We start from the raw sequence: 24,108 nt of genomic DNA, 5'->3' as shown, positions 1-24,108 counted from the left end.
TGTACTAAAAGACTCTGAGGAGTCAGCTGTTAATTTAAGTTAATGTGAATTGCGGGATGCACCTTACTAACCAAGCTGGCTAGCTCCACCCCTCTAAATATGGCCACTTCCGGTTCCAAAAAACCAAGATGACGGTGGCAAAATAGCAGGAGGATTCAAAATGACAGTCCACAAACCAATGGGTGATGTCACAGTGGCTATGCCCATTTCCTTTATACAGACTACTATGTTGACCCATACAGACAGACCCCCAACCAAGCAGGCTCAAGTGTTACTTCACAGAGCAGCTAGCATGGCTGTAGACTCTTGATCTAATTTGACTTAAAGCAGAGATGAACCTAAAATGCTCCATTGAGCTTGGAGTCGGGTGATCATGTTTTTGTGTGTTCATCACTATGAGTGACCCCCTTGACATTGCACGTCATTTGATCCATTGTTAACATCAAATAATTGATTAGCGCAGCTTTAATTTTACACCACAAACAAATCAGTGTTCTCCCTGAGGGCTGGAAATTGTTCTGCAGGTCAGTAGTTGTAACTCAGAATTATTTTTTATTTAAAAACATTTTGTTGTACTTTTGCTAAGAATCATGTTAGTCACCATGAAAGTTTGAAATAATACCTAGCAGTTATGTGTATTTATGTTTTTGTAAAGACCCAGCATACAGCATAATCAGAGACTGTCACATTGTTGAATTTCTCTGTAAAGTGAGCTGTGGTGCCACACAGCTGCATGTCATGTAATATTGAGTATTGTGGAGCCATCTTGTCCTCTCAGGTCCCATCCACCACTGTCGGATGCCCTTAGGCAGGGAGACAGGCTTATTTGGTTATAAAAGGCCCCTTCAGAAAAAAACACACAGAAAGTGCTATGCACAGTAGACACTAAGAGCCATCACACTGCTGCTAGAAGTTTCAGAAGGATTGAAAGGTTGCTCCACAAAGACTTTTAGATGAGTAAAAAGGCAGCTCAACAAAAGCCTTCTGCTTGCTGTCTGTCTCTCTGATGGGATTTCTGACCCTTTTGGAGACAAAAAAAATGCACAGGAGTGGCAGGCTTCGAAGGATGAGGGATAAATAATTGAATAGCAAATCTAATGCAGCAAAGCTACCCAAGAGCCACAACATCCCAAAGGGTAAAGGTCTAAACCTTTGTAACAAGTTATGTCCTCAGACATGTGACAAGTTTTATTCTCAGTCGAAATTATTAACATCTTTTTGTCCCATTTAGTATTCTGCGTTGGGTTCATGGCTCCACAACAGTATGTTCTCATAAATAGTAGATCCCAATTTCAAGCCAGTATTTCAATATTAAATTTTTTCCAACTGTCTGTGTAGTATATGCATTAAATTCCAGTATACAGTATATGGTCCTGACAGTCAGTTTAAGATCAAAACTAAATTGTGGTGTACTGCATTACATTTGCTATTAAAATTTATTTGATTTAACTCAAAAGCGACAAAGCCATGTCATCTTTATTAAAAACATTTATGCAAGAAGCTTTCAAAGTTGAGAGCCACACACATCAGTTGCTAGTTAGACTGTCAGTCCAACTGAAAGCCTGCTAATTGAATTTGTAGGAAAACACTTACTTCGTCTTCCTGTAAATCCAGTCAATTTAAAAACAAACCAAGTCACTGTGGTGCCACAGTGCCTCAACATGGAGTCAACTCAGTCTCAGTGGCCTCACTCTTTAAAGAATTAGACTTACTTCCAAAATAAGAAGTCTGTCTGCCATGCCAATGAGTCGAATGTTTAATTTATTTGGGAAGCAAAAATATTTCTTAATTCCATTAAGCGAATAAAAGCTGCTTTTTTTCAAAGGCCATTGGACATTTTGTAGCCGCTGCCACTTTGCACTAGGAGTTCATTAGTCTTTAAGATGGTTAGAATTGACTGGCGTCTCTTACAGCATGTCTATTAGGCCCTGATTAAATTTAGGGCTATATATTTATAGTCTCTGCTGCTAGAACAATGACTCTTTATGATTAGTTGTGTCTTTGCATCTCTGTCATCAAATTAGGTTGGAATCCCAGACACTTAGAGTCTGTGCTTGAAACACCACCACAAATGGGTTAATGCAATGCAAAATTGATTACTACTACATTAAGTTTAGCTCGCAGACAGCGTGTCTCTTTCTCAGAGGTCAGTGGATACACACATGAGCCTTTCACACTAAATTCTATACAAATTCAAATGTTGCAAGAGCCATCTCTCTCCATCTTGTCAAATCAATTATTTTGTTTTACATCAAAATGATGGCATGTTTTGATTCTGAAAATATAATTTACAGGAAAAGTATGAATTGATGTGTGTCTTTTGTGCAGTTCCTATTTTCACACTGGGCTGCTGTGGTGTTCTACAAAGATTGTGCTTGGATGAATTTGTTCATATTCAATCAAACTACATAGTTGCTTGATTGACTAGAAAATAGGACGCCTGTACAGTGGGATGCAATGCATACAATATAGCTCTGCAAGAAATACCAACTTATTTATAATGTTCTTTATTTGTTGAGACTACTTCAGTTGCTTGCATGTTGTATCGGTCTGTGGATTTTGAGTCTGTATTTTGTAGTAATATTGGACTGAATTACATAAAAGGTGCTTCTAATGCTTTGTCAACCACATCCACATACAGCAGCAACAATGTTAGGACAGGACAGAAGCTAAAAGCTAACATGCATGATAACAATGTTAATAATGACAGTACTAACATTATGATGTTTAGCAGGTGCAATGTTTACCATTAGTTTACTGCATTAACATGCTAACATTTTATTAGCACAAAAACAGCAAGTACCGCTGAGGGTGAAGGTCATTTCATTAGTTTTGTAGGTATTTCGTATTTGACAAATGAGTATTGGACAGTATTGGACTAATTACATTTTGACTTGATGATGTTGCCAGATGGAAAGTTAATGGATAACCAAAGCTATGACAGTGCATGTACTTACCAAATTTCTCAGCAATCCATCCAATAGTTGTTGAAACAGTTCAGGAAATAAAGTCGAGCTAATGGTAGTCCTAGAGGAAAAGTCAAGGGAACACCAAAGTCAACATGATTCATCTACATGAATATCATGGCAATCCATCCAGTATTTGTTGAGATATATCTGTCTGGAAAAAACACAAAAGCACAAATCCATTATTTCCAGGGTCCCTGTCCTTGTGTTTTCTAATAGCTTTAATACAACATACAGATAGGAAGTAAAAAAAAGAAAGAAAACTTTGTAACACAGTGACATATTGCTTACATATTACTATGCATCTAATCTGCTCTCATTGTGTCATTCATCTTCTCTTTCATTTATTTTACTGAGCTTAACAGCTAAAAGTGATGCTTTAAGCATGGAGGTCAAGCGAGAGTAATATCAACCAGTCTTCTACTGTGTTAATGACTTTAGACACGTGATGATGCTTCAAGCAGGTATGTGGCTTTCAGTGCAGAGCATTGGCATTATAGTTCTCTACTTGATCAAGGTTAATTTATTTGTCATTTTACAACACAGCATTGAACAGTGAATATACAAGTTATAGCCCGCTTCACGCTACACACACAGAACATACCTACAAATATTGAAAATTAGAATAAAAATGAAGATAAAAACTACTTATTATATACAGTTATATACGTGTATTAAACATATGATCATTTGTTCAGTTCTCCTTTCTTTTTAGTAAATGATTTTGTGAACAGCCTATGGAAGAGTTGTACTACAGTAAACAGTAAAAACATGGCAAATGGTAAAAATGGTGTCTGGAACCAAAAAAACGCAAATGGGTACTTTAAGATGCAGAACAAAGCTTCACCCCTTTGTAATAAAGACCTAGATTCACATTCTACTCAGCTGGAGCTCAGAAAAGTACACTGAAGTTGGAACTTTGACTGGGAAAGTGATACCATTGTGAATCACAGGCAGATGTTTTCATGTAACAACACATATATGTTGGTATAATAGATGTATGACATTTATATGCAGAGGGTCCAAATGTATTTTTTTCCTATAATCTTAATTACATGAAAGATAGTCATAACTGAATACACCAATAAACCTTTTATATAATACAGATCCCAATTTTCGGAGCTACACTAATCCCAGTATCTAGGCCTTAGTCAGGCCCGTTCTCACTCCCAAGTCAACACAAATGGATGCTTGGTCAAGACCCCTTGGCATCATTTTTTAACACACTGGGCAATCCTTTAGCGTATTGTTCAACGCTACAGGTAGGCCTAGTATAACAACTTGTTGCACATGTCAATATGTGCAACAAGTTGGGAGTGAGAACCTGTTGGATTAAAACAAGACACTACAAAGTCCAGACAACACTTGAGGTGACCGGTCCTTAGACCTCTCTACTCAGCCATAAGTCCACACTTAAGTTATTGTTCCATCCTCTTCCTTGAGTGCTCTCCAACCTTCAGATGTGATGTGTACTTCACTGGCTTGCCCTTTGGATGACTTACCAGGAACCCTCAGTGGCCCACCATATTTCAGAATTTGTCCCAGGTGTGGACTGTGAACATAGAGATAAACTTGCACCATTACTGAGATTAATAGCTTCCTTCCTGTTCTGGCGCTTCTCTAAATCTGTCGGCTGAGGCAGCACCACAGAAGAATGAAGGCATATACAGTAGACCCAACCACCGGCACTCCCCTCTTCAACCACAGACTTTTTTCACAGTGTTGTTGGTGGCTGTGCAAAACAGGCAACCTTATGTGAATATTCACAGAAAGGAATGGAAACTGATGTCTCCCCACTCTTCTTCTTCTCTGTGTTAAATAGACATTTTCTCCAAGATTCTGCAAATTATATAGTATAGATAATTGACCTATATTCTTACAGAATATTTATAACATTTTTATGTCTTCATTTTTATGTCTTCATTATTAATAATTCCCTTGTGATTTTGTACTTTTTGTGTGCATTATTGTACAAATATGTTCTCACAAACATAAACAAAAAAAATATATAAAACATAAAGTATTGCTATATGCTAATTCACCTGGATGACTGAGAATCTTCATAGACATATATGCTAATTCAGTTAGTTGTCTACCACTGATTTTACAAGCAAAAAATATCAATAATTGTCAGTTACTTTTTTAGGCATGTGCCTTTTAAGATGACCATAGGAAGTTGTCATGAAAGAAAAACTTTGCCAGAATATGCAATTCAGTAAATTACGTCATTGACCATATGTTGTGTTTCTAGACATTGTGGTAGCCTAATATTGATGTGTAATGGGTGACAAAAAGGCATCCCTAAGAAGTCCTACTGCCTACATCTACATACAGAAAATGTTTATAGGACCATCAGCTGTCCAGGAAATGAGTTTATTGTAATTAATTGACAAAAATAAAGGCCTGTACTTAAGTATTTCAGATCACACGGATACCAAGACAACCAAAACTTCATTTGAAATAAAATGTGTCTCTTTGTCCTAAACGTTCGTGACTCAATAATTAGTAGGCCTATGGACAAATTAGTCTACTGAAAGACTGCGCACATTTCACCCAAAGCCATTGTTTAATCTTACAGTGGTATTGTGAGGGAGAATCAAAACCTCACTAAATGAGGAAAAAGAGCCCAAAATAGTTGAAGCAATGTAGCCTATAGGCTGCAGTGAAAAGAAAACTGGAGCAGGCCAGTTTCCCAAATGTGAAGTGACAGGAGAGAGCTCTTGACTCTTTGGGGGCCCATGGCATCAAGCCCGCTTTAATGAACAGATCCGGCTTTACCACTTAATTAGAAATCGTGGGTGTTTTCAAAAGATGGATAAGTGAATGAAGTTGGGCAGCGATGCAGCAGGAAAAAATCGACATTTAAAGTTACCATGAATGCCACCATGCCTAAATTATAGCCTATGATAGGAAATAACCATTTCCATTAATTCAGACACACGTCGAGAACATGACTTTCATTTGGGGGGAAAGCAGGACGACAATTTTAATTACATTTTAATTACAATTTTAAAATGTTATACCTTTATTAGGGATTAGCCTAAAAAGACTCACTGAGAATAATAGATCTGTTTTTCAATAGTGTCATGGCTAAGACAGGCAGCAGCACAAATAACAGGGCTGCAGACATGAGACAAACATAAAACATTTTTAAAAATTAAAACAATAGTCATAATAGGCCTACATTTGCCTTTCACTTAGGCTATAGAAACTTAACACACAGTATACAAATTAAATTAAATTAAAAACCTGTGCTAAAAAGTCTATATTTGGGACAGAACTGAATCGTCTTATAAACCTTGTTTGGTCATATTTAAACAACAATAATACAGTAGTTATAACAATAAGCCCCAATTAGCTATTATCTCCATTCTTGTTAATAGTATCATTATTAGCCAACTATAGCATAATGTTTTAAAATATGACAATTTTATCACAATAAATATTCATTATTCCATGATGTGTTTATTTATGTTGTTTATGCATTTCATCTAATCCACTAATACTAACATGCCTCTCTCTCCCTCTCGCCAGAGCGGGTGAAACCACGCCCAGCGTTCTGTAGCCTAATTGGTAGCCTTCCGTACGGACAAGTAGTCACATTTAGCTAATTAGTGTAACAGGCTTTGCGCATGGCCACAAGTCTACTAACCAAAGTGGATCTACCCGCTGAAACATTTAGGGACATCCTAATCCTTGCCTTTGCTCCAGTAAGCTATCAGGGCGTGTGTGCTTTTTAACCCCGCTGACCTTTTGATCATGCTACAAAACTCATCAACTCTTATTAGCTTGTTGCAATTTGGATGTAGACGCCCGTGCGCCTGCGGCATCAAGTGGCCTGAGACTTTACAGTAGCCTATCGACCGGTCAGATCGGATGCCCTGATGAGACATCCAGTTGACACAGCGGCTGCCATGGCTTACCATCCTTTACATGCTTATCGACCAGGTGCCTTGCCCTGGTCAGCCTTCTTTACCGCCACTCAGCCCTCGTTTTTCCCCGAGGTCGCCTCCCTGTCAGAGTCTCTGTCGGAGCAGGATGCCTCTAACGCGGGGCTGCACGCAGCTCTGAGACACCAACATCAGCCAGCTCACCCGCGGTCCGTGAAAAGCCTGCAGTCAGAGGAAGAGCTGGATGATGACCCGAAAGTCACGCTGGACTCGAAGAATTTATGGAATGAATTTCACAAAATGGGAACCGAGATGGTAATTACAAAATCTGGAAGGTACGTAGCTAAACTACAATAGAACAGGCTGGCATATGTTAATTAAAGCCATTAAAGTGCAATTATGGGACTTATAGTGGTGAGTTTGAAATGACATTATTTTATTAGGCTATATGGTACAATATGATAGGCTCTTACTCTTTTTTATGTTATCTGTTTTACAGTTGTCTTGTGTTTTGTAATGCCACATCGAACATTGTAACATTGCCTATGGCTATTATGTTCATTAATTCACATTTCAGAGGAAGGAAAAGGCGCAAGTCATCTTTATTTGTTTGTTATTTTTAACTTTGCGCAGTTACTACAGGCCTATGTTATAAAAAAAAGAAGTCCCATCTGTTCAGACATTTAAATCCTCTAATCGCATCTTTTATATTAATAAAAGAATGCTCCAAAACAGCAATTGGAAGCTCGTCGCTTGCAAACAAACCAAATTAAAGTTTTTTTCGTTAATTCCAGGAGGATGTTTCCGCCATTCAAAGTGCGGGTAGACGGGCTGGTTGACACAGCAAAATATATCTTGCTGATGGACATTGTCACTGCTGATGACTGCCGCTACAAGTTTCACAACTCCCGCTGGGTGGTGGGTGGAAAAGCTGACCCGGAGATGCCAAAGCGCATGTACATCCACCCGGACAGCCCTTCCAAAGGAGATCATTGGATGAGCAAGCCCGTTGCTTTTCATAAACTCAAACTCACCAATAATATTTCTGATAAGCGCGGATTTGTAAGTAGCAATCATTTAAAATTCCTTTCTTGTTGTATATGACTTGTTATTGATAGGCTATCCCATTTCTAAATTGGCTGCAATTGGTATGATGAAAAATCCTATAACATTTCAGTATGAGCTTACAGTAACCTTGTTACTTATTTTCCAACAACATACATTTTTGACTTTCTTTGCATTTATTTTTTACAGACAATCTTGAATTCAATGCATAAATACCAACCCAGATTTCATATTGTGAGAGCCAACGACATAATGAAGCTTCCATACAGTACCTTCCGGACTTACGTTTTCCCGGAGACGGAGTTCATCGCTGTCACTGCCTATCAGAACGAAAAGGTAAACCCCATCCTCCCCCCTCCACACTCACACATGTAGCTATCATACAGGGGATGCTACTGGCAACGATTTCAAAGTGATGTGGATTTTATTTACATGAAAAATGAGAGAAAGTCTGGCGCCTGCTGCCAAGGTCTGGAAAACTGCAGGTAAATTTGCTCCAAAACTTGGCCCTCATTAGTCCCACTAAGCTTTTTGGATACTGATATTACACTGCTCTAATGTTAGGTTAAGTCTATTTTTTATGACTAACCAATTTTTCTTCTTCTCTGTAAGATTACACAGCTAAAAATCGACAACAATCCCTTTGCCAAAGGATTCAGGGACGCTGGAAATGGGAGACGAGAAAAAAGGTATGTTTTGTGATCAGAATTCATCATAATATATATATATATATAACAGTATATATATATATATATATATATATATATATATATATATACACACACACACACTGTAGACCCAATCTCAATTTGTTATCTGCAGGGATAAGCAGTTGACCAGTTCTGCGCTGCATGAGAACCAAAGCAAAGCAGACCTGGACTGTGCTGATTCTGATGACTCATGTGATCTACCCAGTGATCAGTTTTATTCCCCTTGGGAGCTAGTGAGCAGCCCTCTGATGTCCACACCAATCTGTCAAGGTGGGTTAGCTTACACTGTATTGTTGTTGTTATATTGCACCCTTTATGGCAATGTTTCTATTATCCCAAATTATTTTCTACAGGACTAACCAACTGCTGTATTCAGGGTTTTTTCACTACAGGAACTTATCCTTCAATCCATCATTATAATATTAGATTGCAGAAGTTAACAAGATAGTCCTTTTTCACAGCATACATAAACTTTGCACAGAGGTAACAGAGACACAGAGTAAGTCATGATCGACATGCATGCATGTGCAATACCAGGATCGTGAAACAACTGAACAAGCATCTGAACTGAATTAAGCCATCCATCCATCCATCCATCCATCCATCGTCAACCGCTTATCCTACGGACAGGGTCGCGGGGGGCTGGAGCCAATCCCAGCTGACATCGGGCGAAAGGTGGGGTACACCCTGGACAGGTCGCCAATCTATCGCAGGGCCACACACAAACAACCAGTCACACTCACACTCACACCTAAGGACAATTTAGGGTCACCAATCAACCTAGGCCGCTTTGGACAGTGGGAGGAAGCCAGAGCACCATGCAGACACGGGGAGAACATAAATTAAGCCATCTTCAGTTTTATTATTTACACCTATGCTTTTCGTACTGTGAAATGTTAACATGCCTTCAGTGAAAAAGGCCTATAGCTGGCTTTCTGAAGTGTTACCTAATGTCAATGGAGATGACGTATTCTGAGAAAATGAGATGGGTGTTTCTGATATTTTGTTATTATATGTACTAAATCAATATTTGACTACCACAAATCAGCTAGTAATTGGTACTCAAGTTAAGGGTTTTTTGACTCAATTTCTGTTACTTGATTTGCACTTGCACTTGAGCACTAGGTTGGCTGCAATAAACAAACATGGAGAAATGTTGTTCAGAGCCTTTAACTTCAATTAACTGTGTGACTCAATTTGACAAAACAAAAGTAGTTTGCTTTACTGAATGAGCTGGTGCTGTGGGAGTAGTCACACATGAACACTGTCTCATCCATGCCTCAAGATGTTTGCACAAATAATCTCTGTCTCCTCCTAACCCCCCTCCCTCACTGTGTTCTAATTATGTACAGAAATATGCTTACTTTTAACTTTAATGAATATAATGATTGTTTTCCCCGCAGATAAGAACAATATTGGAAGTGATTCAGACAATGATCTACAAGATGAGGACATAGCTGAAGGCAGCCCTTCCAGGACTGAACATAGGCCTATATCTACTTTAAGTCCGAAGAGCAAGGAGATACTGTGGAACAAGTCTGCTCTCAGTAAGAGCAACAGCAATCAGGCGACAACATCAGAAAGAACAGTGTTTAGAATGTCAGATGATACGTACCCTATGGAGATCGATCCTTCAAAAAAGCAAATGAGAAGAATCCAAGATGGGGTCCTGCCCATGAGGTTGCAAATGCAGAGCTCGCCATCCCCCAGCGTTGGTCACCTTCAGACTTTGGATTTCTCAAGTGCGCATAGCCAAACATTTCTTAAACTTGGGGCACCTTTGTTGTTTCATCCTGGACAGTTGTCAGTAAAGCCAGAGGCATTTTCCGCCACAGGTGTTGGACATCTGTTTTCTTCTTCGCCTGGAGAAAATGACATAGAAAATGGTGTCCTTTCTTCTCAAAGCATCACCCCTCCCTTCATGTGTCACCTGGCACAGCACATGCTGACATCTCAGGTACGCTTCAGCAGGAGTACTGTATTCTAGAATCAGACATATTTTAACACACATAGTCAGCAGATATTATAGTCTGAGGATGTTGGTTCCTTAAAGGGTCCATTCACACATACAAGCACACATTTTTTCACTGAAACATCCAGCACTACTCCAAGGGAAATGGCATTTCATTGCTCCTCAAAGATCGTAAAAATTACAATTACAATTACAATTACTGTCAACAATTTTCATTAGGACTATTACTTTGGTGGAAAGCATGTCAGGTGAAAACTGTTCACATTAAGGTCTGTTAATGCTTTGAGCACCATAAATGAAATTCCATATAGCGGGAAATTTCTGAGACGATATCTCTAGCCCCTCTGGAAAAAAGCAGAAAAGGTATTTTTGTAATATAAATGAACTGACCCTTTACATTGTACTCTGTATATTTGACATAAGCCCTTCAGCCTCCAGCCAATGACATATTTGTGCTCTTAATGAGCATTAATGAAATAGGTACTTCAAATTCAAGGCAAAGGTACAAACGTTATGAAAGGCAAATTACATACGTCTGAGATTAGAGCAATATATATATATGTACTTTGGAAAATTACATTAACATTACAGTTAACATTGTCCTTGATCACCAAATTTACCAAGCAACCATTAAACATGAAGCACAGTGGGGTCTTAGTGACCTTCCCTCCAATATTCCTGGAGAGTTGTTGAAGAAATGTCTTTGTGGCTACAAAATGCATAACTCTGCCTTGATTGGATGAAAAGGAGAACCAGGAGGGAGAATATTTATACACTGTCTTGTAAACTGTAACTCTCCATTACCGTTTGGCCAGTGAGGTAGGGGCTTAGAAGGTGTATAATGGGAGGCAGATTTGAAGGTCAGATAGGAGAGCTGAGATAAAGAGCTGGGCTGAATTTCTGGAAAAAAGGGATCTGAAGTGACAGATGTTACAGTGAGCAAATCTGCAAGGTCAATCTGTTGCTGCAGTGCAAGCCTCAAAAGATAAGTCACAGAGTGTAATGACCCTTGAGGCCAATTTGAGCAAGTTGGGCTACATCATCGTATGTGTTAAACACTACTTGGCAATAAAGCTCCTTCTCATTCTCATTCTGATTCTGATAAATGAAAATTGACTTGATTTGACCAATAATCTAATCCAGGCCAGAGGTTAAGAGATGAGTTTTAGCAAGATGGTTACCTTGGTAAGAAATAACGAAAAACTAAAATGTGCGACACAAAATTGTACTTATATTTCCAACTTTTCTCTAATCTTAGACGGTAAAACTACTCCTCAGCTGAAGTGCTCGTAGACATGCAACCTGTGACGAGGGGACACAAACAGATTCTCATGAAGTGTTCACAAGCAGTTTGAGCAGAAGTCACTGTGCTCTTTTTATTATAATGTATATGAGCCTAGTAAAGTGCAGATTTCTTCTCTGTGTACTTCATACTGGCATTTTCTTGGCTGGATTTCATAGGAAATTACTGTTTGCAAACAACAGTTTAAATATAAATTATGAATAATTCATCCTCAGATAAAGCCCATATGAAATTTTTATGTTTAGTATACAGACCTTTGCAGTATGCAGGTGAGTTTCAACAGTAAAGCATATGTGTTATTACTGTTGTAGCTGGATTAGATCAGTAGCCCTTATTACCGTAATTTGCTAACACCTTGGAATTCCACCATAAAATCAGATGCATGCATGGTATTGTAACTTATTTTTTGTTCAATGCCACAGTGTCAGTACCTTTAATATTTAATGAACTAATGTAAGATTTGCAATATAATATTTTACAAGGCGGTACATGAAAATGTAGGAAGATAAGAAAATCCATGGTGCAGTGTTAGGAAAATTAACTCTTTTTTTTTCATGCAGGGAATTTCACCATTTGGAGGATTGTTCTCCTATCCCTACAACTACGTGGCAGCACCAGCTGCAATTGCTTCAGCTCTCCCCACCAGTTCTGCAACCTCTACGCTGACTGGAAAGAACTGTTTCCCCTGCCCTCAGCCATGGTTACGATTCAGCCCTTATCAGATCCCCACTTCTGTCACCTCGAGCCAAAACCTGCTCACAACCAGATCGCCTGGCAGTTCAAACTCACAATCTGAGCTGTCCAAATCAGGGAGCAGACTCAAGTCAAGTGTCTGACCATCACTGCCACAAAACCAAGGCCAAACAATAGCCAAAAACATTGTGGACTATGGGTCCGATTAATGCAAAACATACACTATGTGGTTTAAGGACTTGATAAACCACTTCATCCACAATAGATGGATACGGATTTTGGATGATAGACACACAGACACATTTATGAAGTAGCACATAATGATCACCTAAAATAACTGTTTTGTCAGAAAATGCACGTCATGATAGTATTTAATGGTGGAGTATGCAATTCCGGAGAAATCCAATAAACACTGATTTGGTGATTTGATGGTCGAAAGACACCTACACATTTTGACACCAAATCAATTCTTACTTGATGTCCTATGTTAATAAAAAACAATTCAAATTAAATATGCTCGTTGGAATTCCTTTAGGAAAGATGAGCTTTGCAAAATACATTGCCGCAAGTGGAATGCTCCATAGGACAACTATGTGTTTTAATTCTGAATAAAATAAACTTTATTATTGTTTTATTCTGTATGATGGTGTAAATTTTTTTCCTTGTCATTTTGTTTTCTTGCTATAAAACATGACATCAAAGCCTTTTGAGACTGAATACTGTAAATGATGACTGCCTGCCATTGAGATATGATAAAAATTGTATACCACCTGTTCAGTTTTACATTCTGTTGATGTACCGAAGTGGCACTATTGACTTGAGCTCAGGATTCTTTTTTTTTAACCAGCACTTTTCACAATCTAAATAAAGATGTTCACATTTCATACCGCTATCTTAATATGTTTAGAATATTTGGATATAGTATTGCTGATGTTACATTGCACACTGAATACCTATATTTCTGTCTGTTGTCAGAAATAGGTCAGATATCACATTGCCTCTTATGTCTCTGCATCTCACTCTACAAAGAAAGTCTAATCTATAATTTTGCTTCTAAGCTAATTTGTGATTGATTTCTCCACACAAACATCAAAAAAAGTATAGTGCATTGATATAGTGAACTCCATGATCGGTGTCTACCATATACACCATCAGAGATGGACACATGCATGTATAGCCTATTTTAGATGTCTCAGGAGATAGACTGGACTCAAGAGAATTAAAGTTCTAAAAGGATCATCTGGGAGTTAGGTATAATCCTTTAAAAGTAATTAAACTTTTTGCCTGGCCTGTTTGCCCTGTTGGTTGCTGTTGTTAAAGTACTTCTCCGTTGCCCTTTTAATCACATTACTGTCTATTGCCACTCCAAAGGCAGTGACAGTCAAATGCACTGTAAGGTAAAGAAGGCTATGAATGTAATTATCTTTATTCTGAAGTAATGGATTTGGATAGCAATCTTAGAATACATCTTGGCACTGCTGCTCCATTTCTCTCCAAGAACCAATAATGACCATGTTTTTTAAACTGGCATATTAAAAAATGTGACACTAAAGTATTACTTTTTTGCTGCTTCATTTTATTGTTTGTGTATGCTTATTGAAGCTCCAGCAAGCTAAAGGTTTAGATGAGAAACAGCTGCTGCTGCCACGCCCTTGGCCATAGTAATGGCGGCTGGGCAATGAAGGTGAATGAGTGAGTCTGCTTCATTCCATATGCATGAGTGCAACTCACTGCTTTCTAGGGCAATTCCCAAAACATCTCTGCTTGTGACAGCAAAGCTGCACTAGAGTTGCTTACGCCTCTGCTTGTACATCTCCTCAACCTGCACCAAAATAATATATATATATTTTTTGAATGCATAAATGACTTAAAGTCAATATAAAATGTTTTGACCCTTCCACACATTGCAGTTTAACACAGATTAACATCTATTCATGCAGTGTAAGAGCATGATTATGTTCATGTATATAGGACACATAAAGAAATGCTGAGTATCTTAAGATGAACACATTTTATCTGAACTTAAGAGGAGGAAATGTGGCTACAGTCGGCTCATGTATATAGAAGAAAGCACAACACTGCCTATTTTAGCTACACTTTCTGAACTCTTTGGCACAGTTCACTGTAAGTGAACTAACTGTGATTCACTTCACATATAAGAACTGAGAGAATAACATTGTTGAGGGGGGAAAAAGCATTACAGATGGCAATATACCCCCCACCAGCATTGTAAAAGACAAAAGGCAATGTAGGCCAATTACCATTGTTCAACCCATTAAGACTCTAGACATAGCCAGTCTATGGAATAATATTAAATTGTGGATTAATGAAACATAATTCACATAATGCAGATTTTAGTGGCAACCAAGCAAAAGATTTCAGTTAAACTTGACATTCTATTAATTGTGGAGACAAAGATTACATTGCCTCGCTGGGATCCAATTGAATCATTTCACTCTTAACAGTTAAATATGTGGGTCATATTTTAAACATAATTCATTTTTATAAGAATGCAGCTATCATCATAAATCTTTGTGCTCATTTTGTCAGTCATGCCAAATTAACCTTGGCAAAACTGTTTCTTTTTCACTGTAGGTGCTGGTGTGAAAATGTCAGGTGGTCTCCCGGGAGAAAAATTGATCTGAAAGCCCTCTTCCTGTGCTGGGCTCCTCTCAAACCTCTACTGTGTGCATTTTCTCCTTGGCTGAGCGTAGCTTTATACTGAAAGAACATCTCCACTGGCTTAAAAGTGTGGCGAGGAGGTCAACTGTAAAGTTTTGCAGACAGCAGAAAACTTCTCCCTGCAGTGCTGGAGAGTTCTGGGGGATGGAGGAAGAGAGGCCACAAGCGCCAAAAGGGAAGGAGAGCTCACTCAACCCATATTCCCCTTTGAGAGGCAAGCAACAGCATATGTGTGGGACTGAAAGCAGTTATATTTCACTTCAAAGTGTAAGGACAATTAATTTACAGACAAGTAAAAAATTTTAACCACATGGTGCTACCCATGTATAATTGATCTGGAATGTGTCAAGAGAGTCAATAGCCTACACTTTTTCAGGTGTGTAAGGCGCAGATGTGATGTTTAACTTAGTCATCATCCTTTGCATGGCAACGTGTCAAAGCAACATGGTACATCATCTAGACTAACGTTTTTCCAGGACTATTGGTGTTCTATATTTCCTCTGAAAGTACATGCTGAGATAAAAATGTCAACACAGATGGGTTAAAGAGACTACACAGGTATCTGCAGCATAGAATATAAGTAATGCTCTCAACAGAGGCTTCATCCAAAAGCCTGTTATGTGTGCTGAATTTGGTGCTTACTGCATCATGTTAGAAGTCTGTCAACTGAGACTTAATAAGCAAATTAATCCCATTCCTTTTTGTTTTTACAAATGAAAAGTAAATGCAAATGACAGATTAGCCCAAGAAAGCACCTTTATTGCTGTTATTGCTGACTAATTTTGGTAAGTTGGTGTCCAATGCCCAGTGAGGATAAATTAAGCCTCCACTAGCAGTGTTCTAGTGTAAACCTGCACTGGATAAGGATGGCAGGTAGTTACTATATTTCCAAAAGGACTAGATTTTCATGGGAATCCTGATGCTGCACTGCTTTCTGTCCTTTCACTGAGGTCTTTAAAATAGAAGGAACCACACAGATCATTGTATCAAAGCTGGGGTAGGCAATCTATATCAGAAGCATTTTTGTTGTTGTTGAATTTCTCTTCACATCCTGACAGCAATCAATAAATCAAATGTTTTGAAAAAAAAAAGAAAGAAAAGAAATCAAGTGTCTGAGGCTGTCGTAGGGCTGTAATAAGCCCAGCCAATCATTACATTCGGCCTGAATGAACTGATTGGTCGGCCTACGTGCCTGTGCACTCATTATGCATTAAAATGTGAGACTTGGGAGGAAGGTTTGAGGGGGTTGGATTTTTTTGGTTGGATACTTTCAAAATCTAGCTATCTCTTGCTAGTTCTTAAACGTTGCCTACCCGAGCTTTAGTTGGTTTGAATTACTTTCTCCCAATAGTACAGTGAAAGGTTTGATGGTTATCAGTGAGGAGTTTTAATGAATCTATCACATGCTGTAGAGTGGGTCTGATAGTAGATGCGCAAGTTTTATCATGCCAAGTTTGTTTCATATATTGTTCTTTGCATGGAATAAATAAATATGCAATATTTTATCTGTATAATACATCTTTGTATCACTTCCTTTATGTATAGGTTATATGATGACAAACGCATGCCAGTGATGTTGAGCAAAAGAACAGTCAGACCTCAAGTATTTAATGTGAAGATTTATAGGTGGTGTGGAAAGACATCATTCTGAGTGCATATTAACAGTTCATATTTGCAGACAGAAACTTTGATGTTAAGACTTAAGTACTGTTATGTGATCATTGCTAAATATCTCCACTTCTGACACGCAAAGCAAAAGCATGATTGGAAGAAAAAAAAAACATTACACATATTTTAATTGTCTACTGATTACAATGCAGTCATGAACCATATAAGGCATAAGGCTACCATTTCAACAAAAAATGTTGTCTTTCTAGAATCTCTGCCATTGTCCAAAATGTACTGTACTTACATGGCAACTAGAGATGGTAAACTAATGGCCTCTGAAGCCATCTAGTGGATCAAAAGTGCATTAGTGCACTTTTGAAAGACAGCGTGGGTAGTGGAGTTACTCTCTCAAGTTTTGATTGGAAATACTGGCATTGAGAGGTCATTTCACTAAGTTTATGACATGGATATGGTTTAATTTAGTTAGGTTTTTAGTCACTTACTGATTGATTTGACTGTTATGATTTTTTAATTTACATGTATTCAGTTGACAGAGCTTTTGTCCAATGCAATCAACTATTGACGTACAATATAGATCAAGGTAGCTTAAGGAGAAGCCTCCGAAAATAAGTGCCGCAACACAAGGTAGCTCCACAAGGTTGCAGGTGCATGATGTAACAGATAGGTGCATAGCACATAACTTGCAGTATTGATCATTGTACTGGTGCAGAATATTGTGATAATTTAATTTAAAAAGTGAGATTTTCATATATTTTAGATTAATTACATATTGTCGTGGAAATTATATTCCTGGTGAGGGGCTGAGCAAATAATTGAGTTACAACAAACCGGTGTCTTTGATGAATTTATTTAACAAAAGAGAATAAACAGAGAAGTACTACAACACAAATCAGCTGGACCAGAGGTTCTGTGTCCTAAGATAGTCACTAACGTCTGGCCCAGAGCAAAGGGATGCATCATCATTTACACAATCTAGATCTCTATGTTTTGGCGAACAGAGATCCTCTCTCGGCCTTGAATGAACATTCCAGGAGAGGCGAGGAACAACAAGAGAGGGGAAGCACAAAAACAATCTCACAGCTCTGACCTAAACCCTAGTAAATGTGAACAGACTAACATAAGAAGTATAGGAGAGAGGCCCCGATTGATTCTGGCTTATAGCTTATGAAAATCAAAAATCCATATCCATATTAGAATATTAGAATAAAGAATGTATAATACAGACATGTCGACCTGAGAAGAGCCTTTCTCAGTCTGGTTCATTACACACAACATCAATCATGGGAAAGACTTCTGACTTGACAGTTGTCCAAAAGACACTCATTGACATGCTCCACAAGGAGGGTAAGCCACAGAAGGTCATTGCTGAAAGGGCTGGCTGGCTGACAGTGCTCTATCAAAGCATATTCATGGAAAGTTGACTGAGGTTTAAGTGTGGTAGGAAAAGGTGCACAAGCAACAGGTACAACCACAGCCTTGAGAGGATTGTCAAGCAAAGCCAATTCAACAACTTAAGGGGGCTTCCCTGGGAGTGGAGTCAGTGCATCAAGAGCCACCACACACACAGATGTGTCCAGAAAATGAGCTACAAGTGTCCATTCCTAATGTCAACCCATTCCTGAACCAGAGACAACATCAGAAGCGTCTTACCTGAGCTAAGGAGAAAAAGAACTGAGCACCGTTCCTCAGTGATCCAAAGTCCTCTTTTCAGATGAAAGTAAATTTTGCATTTCATTTGGAAATCCGGGTCCCAGAGTCTGGAAGATGAGTAGAGAGGCTCAGAATCCATATTGCTTGAAGTCCAGTGTGAAGTTTCCACAGTCAATGATGATTTGGGGTGTCATGTCATCTGCTGGTGTCCACTGTGGTTTATCAAATCCCGAGTCAATGCAGCGTCTACCAGGAGATTTTAGAGCACTTCATGCTTCCATATGCTGACAAGCTTTTGGAGATGCTGATTTACTTTTCCAGCAGGACTTGGCACCTGCCCACAGGGCAAAAACGACTAGTAACTGGTTTGCTGAACATGGTGTTACTGTGCTTGACTGACAGCCAACTCGCCTGACCTGAACCCCATAGAGAATCTATGGTGGATATCAAGAGGAAAATGAGACACCAGACCCAACAATACAGACAAGCTTAAGGCCGCTATCAAAGCAACCTGGGCTTCCATAACACCTCAGTCGTGCCACAGGCTGATTGCCTCCATGCCACGCCACATTGATGAAGTAATTCATGCAAAAGGAGCCCCGAACAAGTACTGGAAGCATAAATTAACATTTTCTGAACTTTTTAGAAGGTTGATATTTCCGTTTAACAGGTTCTTTATTGTAATATTTTAATATTTTGAGATATGCAAAAAAAAAAAAGCCCTGAAATATTTCACTTTATATGTAATGAATCTGTTTTTTGACCTTTATCAGTGTTTTGGGTCATTCTTATCTAACTTACTTTGATTTCAGGCTTTACAGCAAGCAAGCTGAATTCTGCTCAGACTGCTTTGAACTGAAAAATATTACATTCACAAATACAACATTTCAAATTAAATCATACATTTGCCTATATTGAATCATTATAAAGCCTATTCTGAAGAATTTAAAACATTTAAAGTGTATAAAGACTTAGGCTAACTTTTTATTTTTAATGTCTTTGTTGCTTGCTACGTGACTCCCCTGTGTATCTAGTTTTTCCCTGTTCTATTATTCTTTCATTTAACGTAGGCTATTTTGTTTTGGCTGAAGATTTTTGTTTGAGATTAATACGATTCAATAAAAACAACAGTTGTTTTTATATTAAACACAATATAACCTTTGGGATACGTTGTTAACCTGTGAATGGTGATATGAAATGTTTGTGTAGTTAAAAATCCTACATGTTAATCGACACACAGAACTCACATTTGAAAGAAAGGTCCCCATTGTGCAGCAGAGGGTGTTACACACCTTCAACAAGCTGGCATCGGTGCTCACTGGAGGGTTTAACAACCCACTTTCACTTCGCCCTCGTTGGTTTCAGATGGCACAAAAAACGGAGTGGAAGTAGGTTGGGAGAGGGAGTAGCAAGCAGTTTCAGAAAGGCCCCACGTTATGCTACTTTGCCTACATTATCAAAACAAAGGCCAAGCAAAAACACAAACAAACAAACAAAAAAACCTGGAATATTTTGTCATGTAAGTATGAAAATATAGAGTAGACATCATTGACGTATCATTGCATTACAGTTTTTTACAATTGCTAACAAGCATTTTTCAATGAGTTCACTTTTTCAAAACTTTTCACACTGTTAGCACAAGAGAAGTCTATGTGGCCCAAACTGAGAGTGACTCTTGCCTTGCTGTACAACTTGGCCAAAACACGCTGGCGAGGACAGAATTTGATTGGCAAAAGAGCTAAAGTGCGTGTCCCAGGCCAAAGGGGTGCCAATGTTTTGGGTTTTTGAGCAACCATTTACAGTGCTGACTTTTGTTTTCCTTGCAATTTTTATTTACTGTAGTTCATTTTTTGAGTTACTTGATGGCAAAGATAAAGTACAGTGAAGCTTTTCCTGTTTTCCTCTTGCAATTTGATAACTTCCTGTTGTATGCTGTTGTACATTCTGTAAGACTGGGAACTTTACACACTGTAAAATAGGACAAAGTACACATATCTTATACTATCGACAATTATATATATGTATACACAACCAAAAAAACAAAAAATTATTTACTACTTGAAAGATTCCCATAAAATGATGCATCTACTGTAGTGCTATCGGTTGTTAGTGTTTTTTTTAAGGTTATTGTGCTATGAGTGACAAAGTGTTGCTGTTGGAGAGAACTATAGACAAAAGTGTGAAGAGTATTGAAAAAACTAAACTCAGTACTGAAAAATACTTGGTACCAATTGTAAAAAATAATGATAAAAAAAAGCTCTGAAAGCACAAGCAGTGATTTTTGGGAGCTGCGCTGGCGCAAATGCAGACCATTTCACATTTACTATTTTTGACATTTCCAGCTTGTGATGTTGTTCCAGACATCAGCACTGTTTTGCTGCAGACAACACGTGCAGTAACTACTGACGAACCAGCTCTTCCGGGCCCCTCCTATAACACCCTAAACCCGCCCACAAAAAATACCCCCATCTGATTGGTTCTCTGTGAATGACACCATCCTAGATCTATGGGGAAATAGATACAAAGCATTTACTGTACACTGAATGTTTTCTTACACTGCAAGTGTGCTCGTTTGATGTGATAAATGATGATGTTGCTATGGAAGTATTAACACTATTTAACTGAACGGAGTCAATATTGCTCTAGATTTATTAATACCAATGGAAAATTCTTACAGAAACCCAGTCACAACTATCAAAGAAAACAAAAGAGCATGAAGACACTCAGAGGCAGGAAAGAAATAAAACAACACAAATAATAATAATAATAATAATAGCCACCTATGATCTTTAAAAAATAACTACATTAAAACTAATTAAATATGTGCAATATACATGATATTTGATAGTGGAAGTCTAGTTAGTGTATGTGATCTTGTTAGTTCAATGTTCTTCATTTAAATTTCAAAGACTAAACAATATTATCATCTTTCTTACTTCTTTTTTAAACTGCAGTGTGTTATTTTTTTCAGTGTGGTTTTAGCTGTGCACACACAATGTTTTAATAATTGATTTTAACATAATTAAGTGGGACATTTTATGCACGTTTAAAATAACATTATTTCTAAAACACTTGTAAAATGGTTGATCTATTTATAAGGATAACTAAATAAATAATAAGAATAAGAATAAAAATTTTGCCAGAGAAGGTGTATTACAGTGTAGAACTTCACCATTTAAAAAAAAAAATCATATTAAATGATACATATACATACATTATGTATTATCATACAATATGATATTCAATATTTTTGCTATTTTCTATTTAATTTCCCACATATCATTGGCTGCAGGCAGCCATTTTAATGTGTGCCCACATTTGTACCAGCCTGCATGTGAAGTGTTTTCTACCTAATATATGTCTATACCGGAAGCTGCGTTCAGAGGTCAACGTCCAGGAGTAACCTGCCGGCGCATCATCGCATCACCCCACTCTCTGCCGTTAAAGCGTCTGTTGGAGCTCAGTGACTTCATCAGGATGTGATTTTTTCCCCATCATCACTGGACACAGAGATGTCTGATAAACAAAATTAGTTCATCGATCTGTTGGACTCAACTTTTTCAGGATTACGTCTCGGTTCATCTCCACCGGTGAGTTGCTAGCCGAGGTGCTTATCTCAGATTATGTTAAACAAGTCTGTCTGATAGTTAGCTGCGTTCAGAGGATTTCGACCACGCTGCAGTACAGTACACCCGCAGTACAGTCAGCAGTAACGTTACTGTATTAGTGCCATTACTGTGGCATTATATTTGTAGTAGCTACTGCCGTTAAACTAGCTAACCTCTAACGTTACTTTGTTAGCATCTTTGCCGCTGTCGAGTTAGGGAGCTAAGTTAGTTTTCACTTGACAGGTGACCTGCATTAGCTGACTTAGCCAATTTAGCTAGAAAGCAGTTCTCTGTCATAAAATAATATGCTTTGTGTAAGGAGTTTCGGTCTTATAACAAGCTGAATGCAGTTCTCTGTGGCATTTTATGATGTTCCCCTGGCTCACGTTTGCAGCGTGCCTGGCGACAGTGCTCGGCTTGTTTTTCTGGTCCCGCAAGCAGCTATCGATAGGTAAGGTGTGCCTTACCTGGGTGCTTACTACTTCCACTTGCACGAGCAGGTGTGGGGGGGAAAATGCGCTGACAACGCAAAGGAGTAATATTGGACTGATGACATGTGGTAGTTTCCATAGGGTGATGTTAATTAACCTTGGACATCACTGGTTAACATTTGAACTAGAAAAGTCCAATACTAAAGTACGTAATGTTATTCTTTTCAATACACTTATCTAAACTTTTGCTTAAAGGTGTTTTTGTTTGCATTGGTTTGCATTGTCAGACACAATGTAAGTGTATGTTACATGCAGTCAGGATTTATACATGAATGTTTGAATGTATGCTTTTCACAAATTGGCAGTGTTATTTCATGGTGTTGCAGTTATTTAGGACTCAAACAATGCTTCAGATGTTTATGGCTGTATGGTTATGGGTAACCGTATGACCAGCATTGCACGCAAATGGTGCGAATTCATCCTTGTTGACTTATGTATGTATGTATGTACTGATGCTCCCAGTGTTGCAATATCAGTTGCATTATCAAGATACTTAAGTTTATGCAACCCACTTTTGCAATATGACAAACAGCACCACGTGTCAGCCAAGGCAATCTTGTGTTACTGTACCCTGATATTTGGACTCTGTCTCCTTTATAACTGTTGCTGCCACTGTTGTGTTTCTTGCCAGTATTTGCAGCCTGTTCGTGTCGCCCAGCCATGGCACAGCAGGATGGTGCTGCCAAGAAGAACCCTGCTGTTGGGGCATTGCCCTCTCACTTCGTTGTGGGATCAGTGTCAGAGGAGAACTCAGAGGATGAAATCCCAGGGAAGCCTGACTTGCAGCTGGAGGAAAAGGAGACTCGGTCCTTGTCCCCGTCCTCCGGTAGCTCAGACAGCACCTATGAAATGGGATTTGACCACATTGATGGCCCCATACAGAATCTAAGGTTGGAATCCAAACCTGGTCTGTCTCATCACCTCTAGCCTCTTGATATTCATTTAGATATTTTTGCTGAATTTATGATTATGATATTAGTCATATATGTGGATGCAGGTTATGTGAGGATTTGTTCAGGTATTCTAAAGCTTTTCTTTTTCAGGCATGCAGCCCGCTTTGTATCAATAATGTACCATGTATTGGAAGCTACTTGATGCATTTTCCAAAGTTATTTGGGGTTTTAAATAAGTGTCTCTGCAAATGTGTACCCGTAGTATTGCATAAAATGTATGTATTATGAAAACATTAAATTTAGCAGCCTTGAATTACAGTATTTCTTTGTGGCTGCGGAGTGTGCAAATGTGAGATAGAAATCTGGAACTTTGTACTTCAAATGCTGTCTGGAGTAGACCAGTCCTGCTGAAGCAGGCCTGTAGTCTGTAATGAGTGCACTCTGTTCAGATTATGTACTCCTCTGTCGCTGGGTTGCCCCTTTTGCAACACATGTCAAAAATGTGGTTTCAGTAGCTGCACACTGCGAAAGGGTTTCTCTGTGTCCCGAGGCTGTG

The 24,108-nt window shown here is 38.5% G+C and overlaps 1 protein-coding gene and 1 pseudogene across 12 annotated transcripts in view; both read left to right on the top strand.

The window, feature by feature from the left end:
• Positions 1–6,490: 6,490 nt before the first annotated feature.
• On the top strand, positions 6,491–14,064 carry LOC119896225 (annotated as a pseudogene).
• Positions 14,065–21,993: 7,929 nt separating this feature from the next.
• The window catches only part of acaca (acetyl-CoA carboxylase alpha), a 36,022-nt gene continuing 33,907 nt past the window's right edge, over positions 21,994–24,108 (top strand). For 7 of the 12 annotated variants that reach the window (XM_038709735.1, XM_038709734.1, XM_038709732.1 and 4 more), the window contains exon 1: positions 23,320–23,549. In XM_038709735.1, the coding sequence (XP_038565663.1) occupies positions 23,320–23,549 (230 nt within the window). Of the gene's footprint in view, positions 22,151–22,562; positions 22,620–23,290; positions 23,550–24,108 lie in introns of those variants that run through there. The other 5 variants (XM_038709737.1, XM_038709733.1, XM_038709726.1 and 2 more) reach the window with 3 other exon arrangements.

This window comes from Micropterus salmoides, unplaced genomic scaffold, assembly GCF_014851395.1.
Source record: "Micropterus salmoides isolate LMB-PRFRI ecotype aquatic unplaced genomic scaffold, ASM1485139v1 Ms_hic_scaffold_9, whole genome shotgun sequence".
NCBI classification, from domain to species: Eukaryota; Metazoa; Chordata; class Actinopteri; order Centrarchiformes; family Centrarchidae; genus Micropterus; species Micropterus salmoides.
Note: the sequence above shows the minus strand (reverse complement) of the source record. Positions and strands in the feature narration are given on the sequence as shown.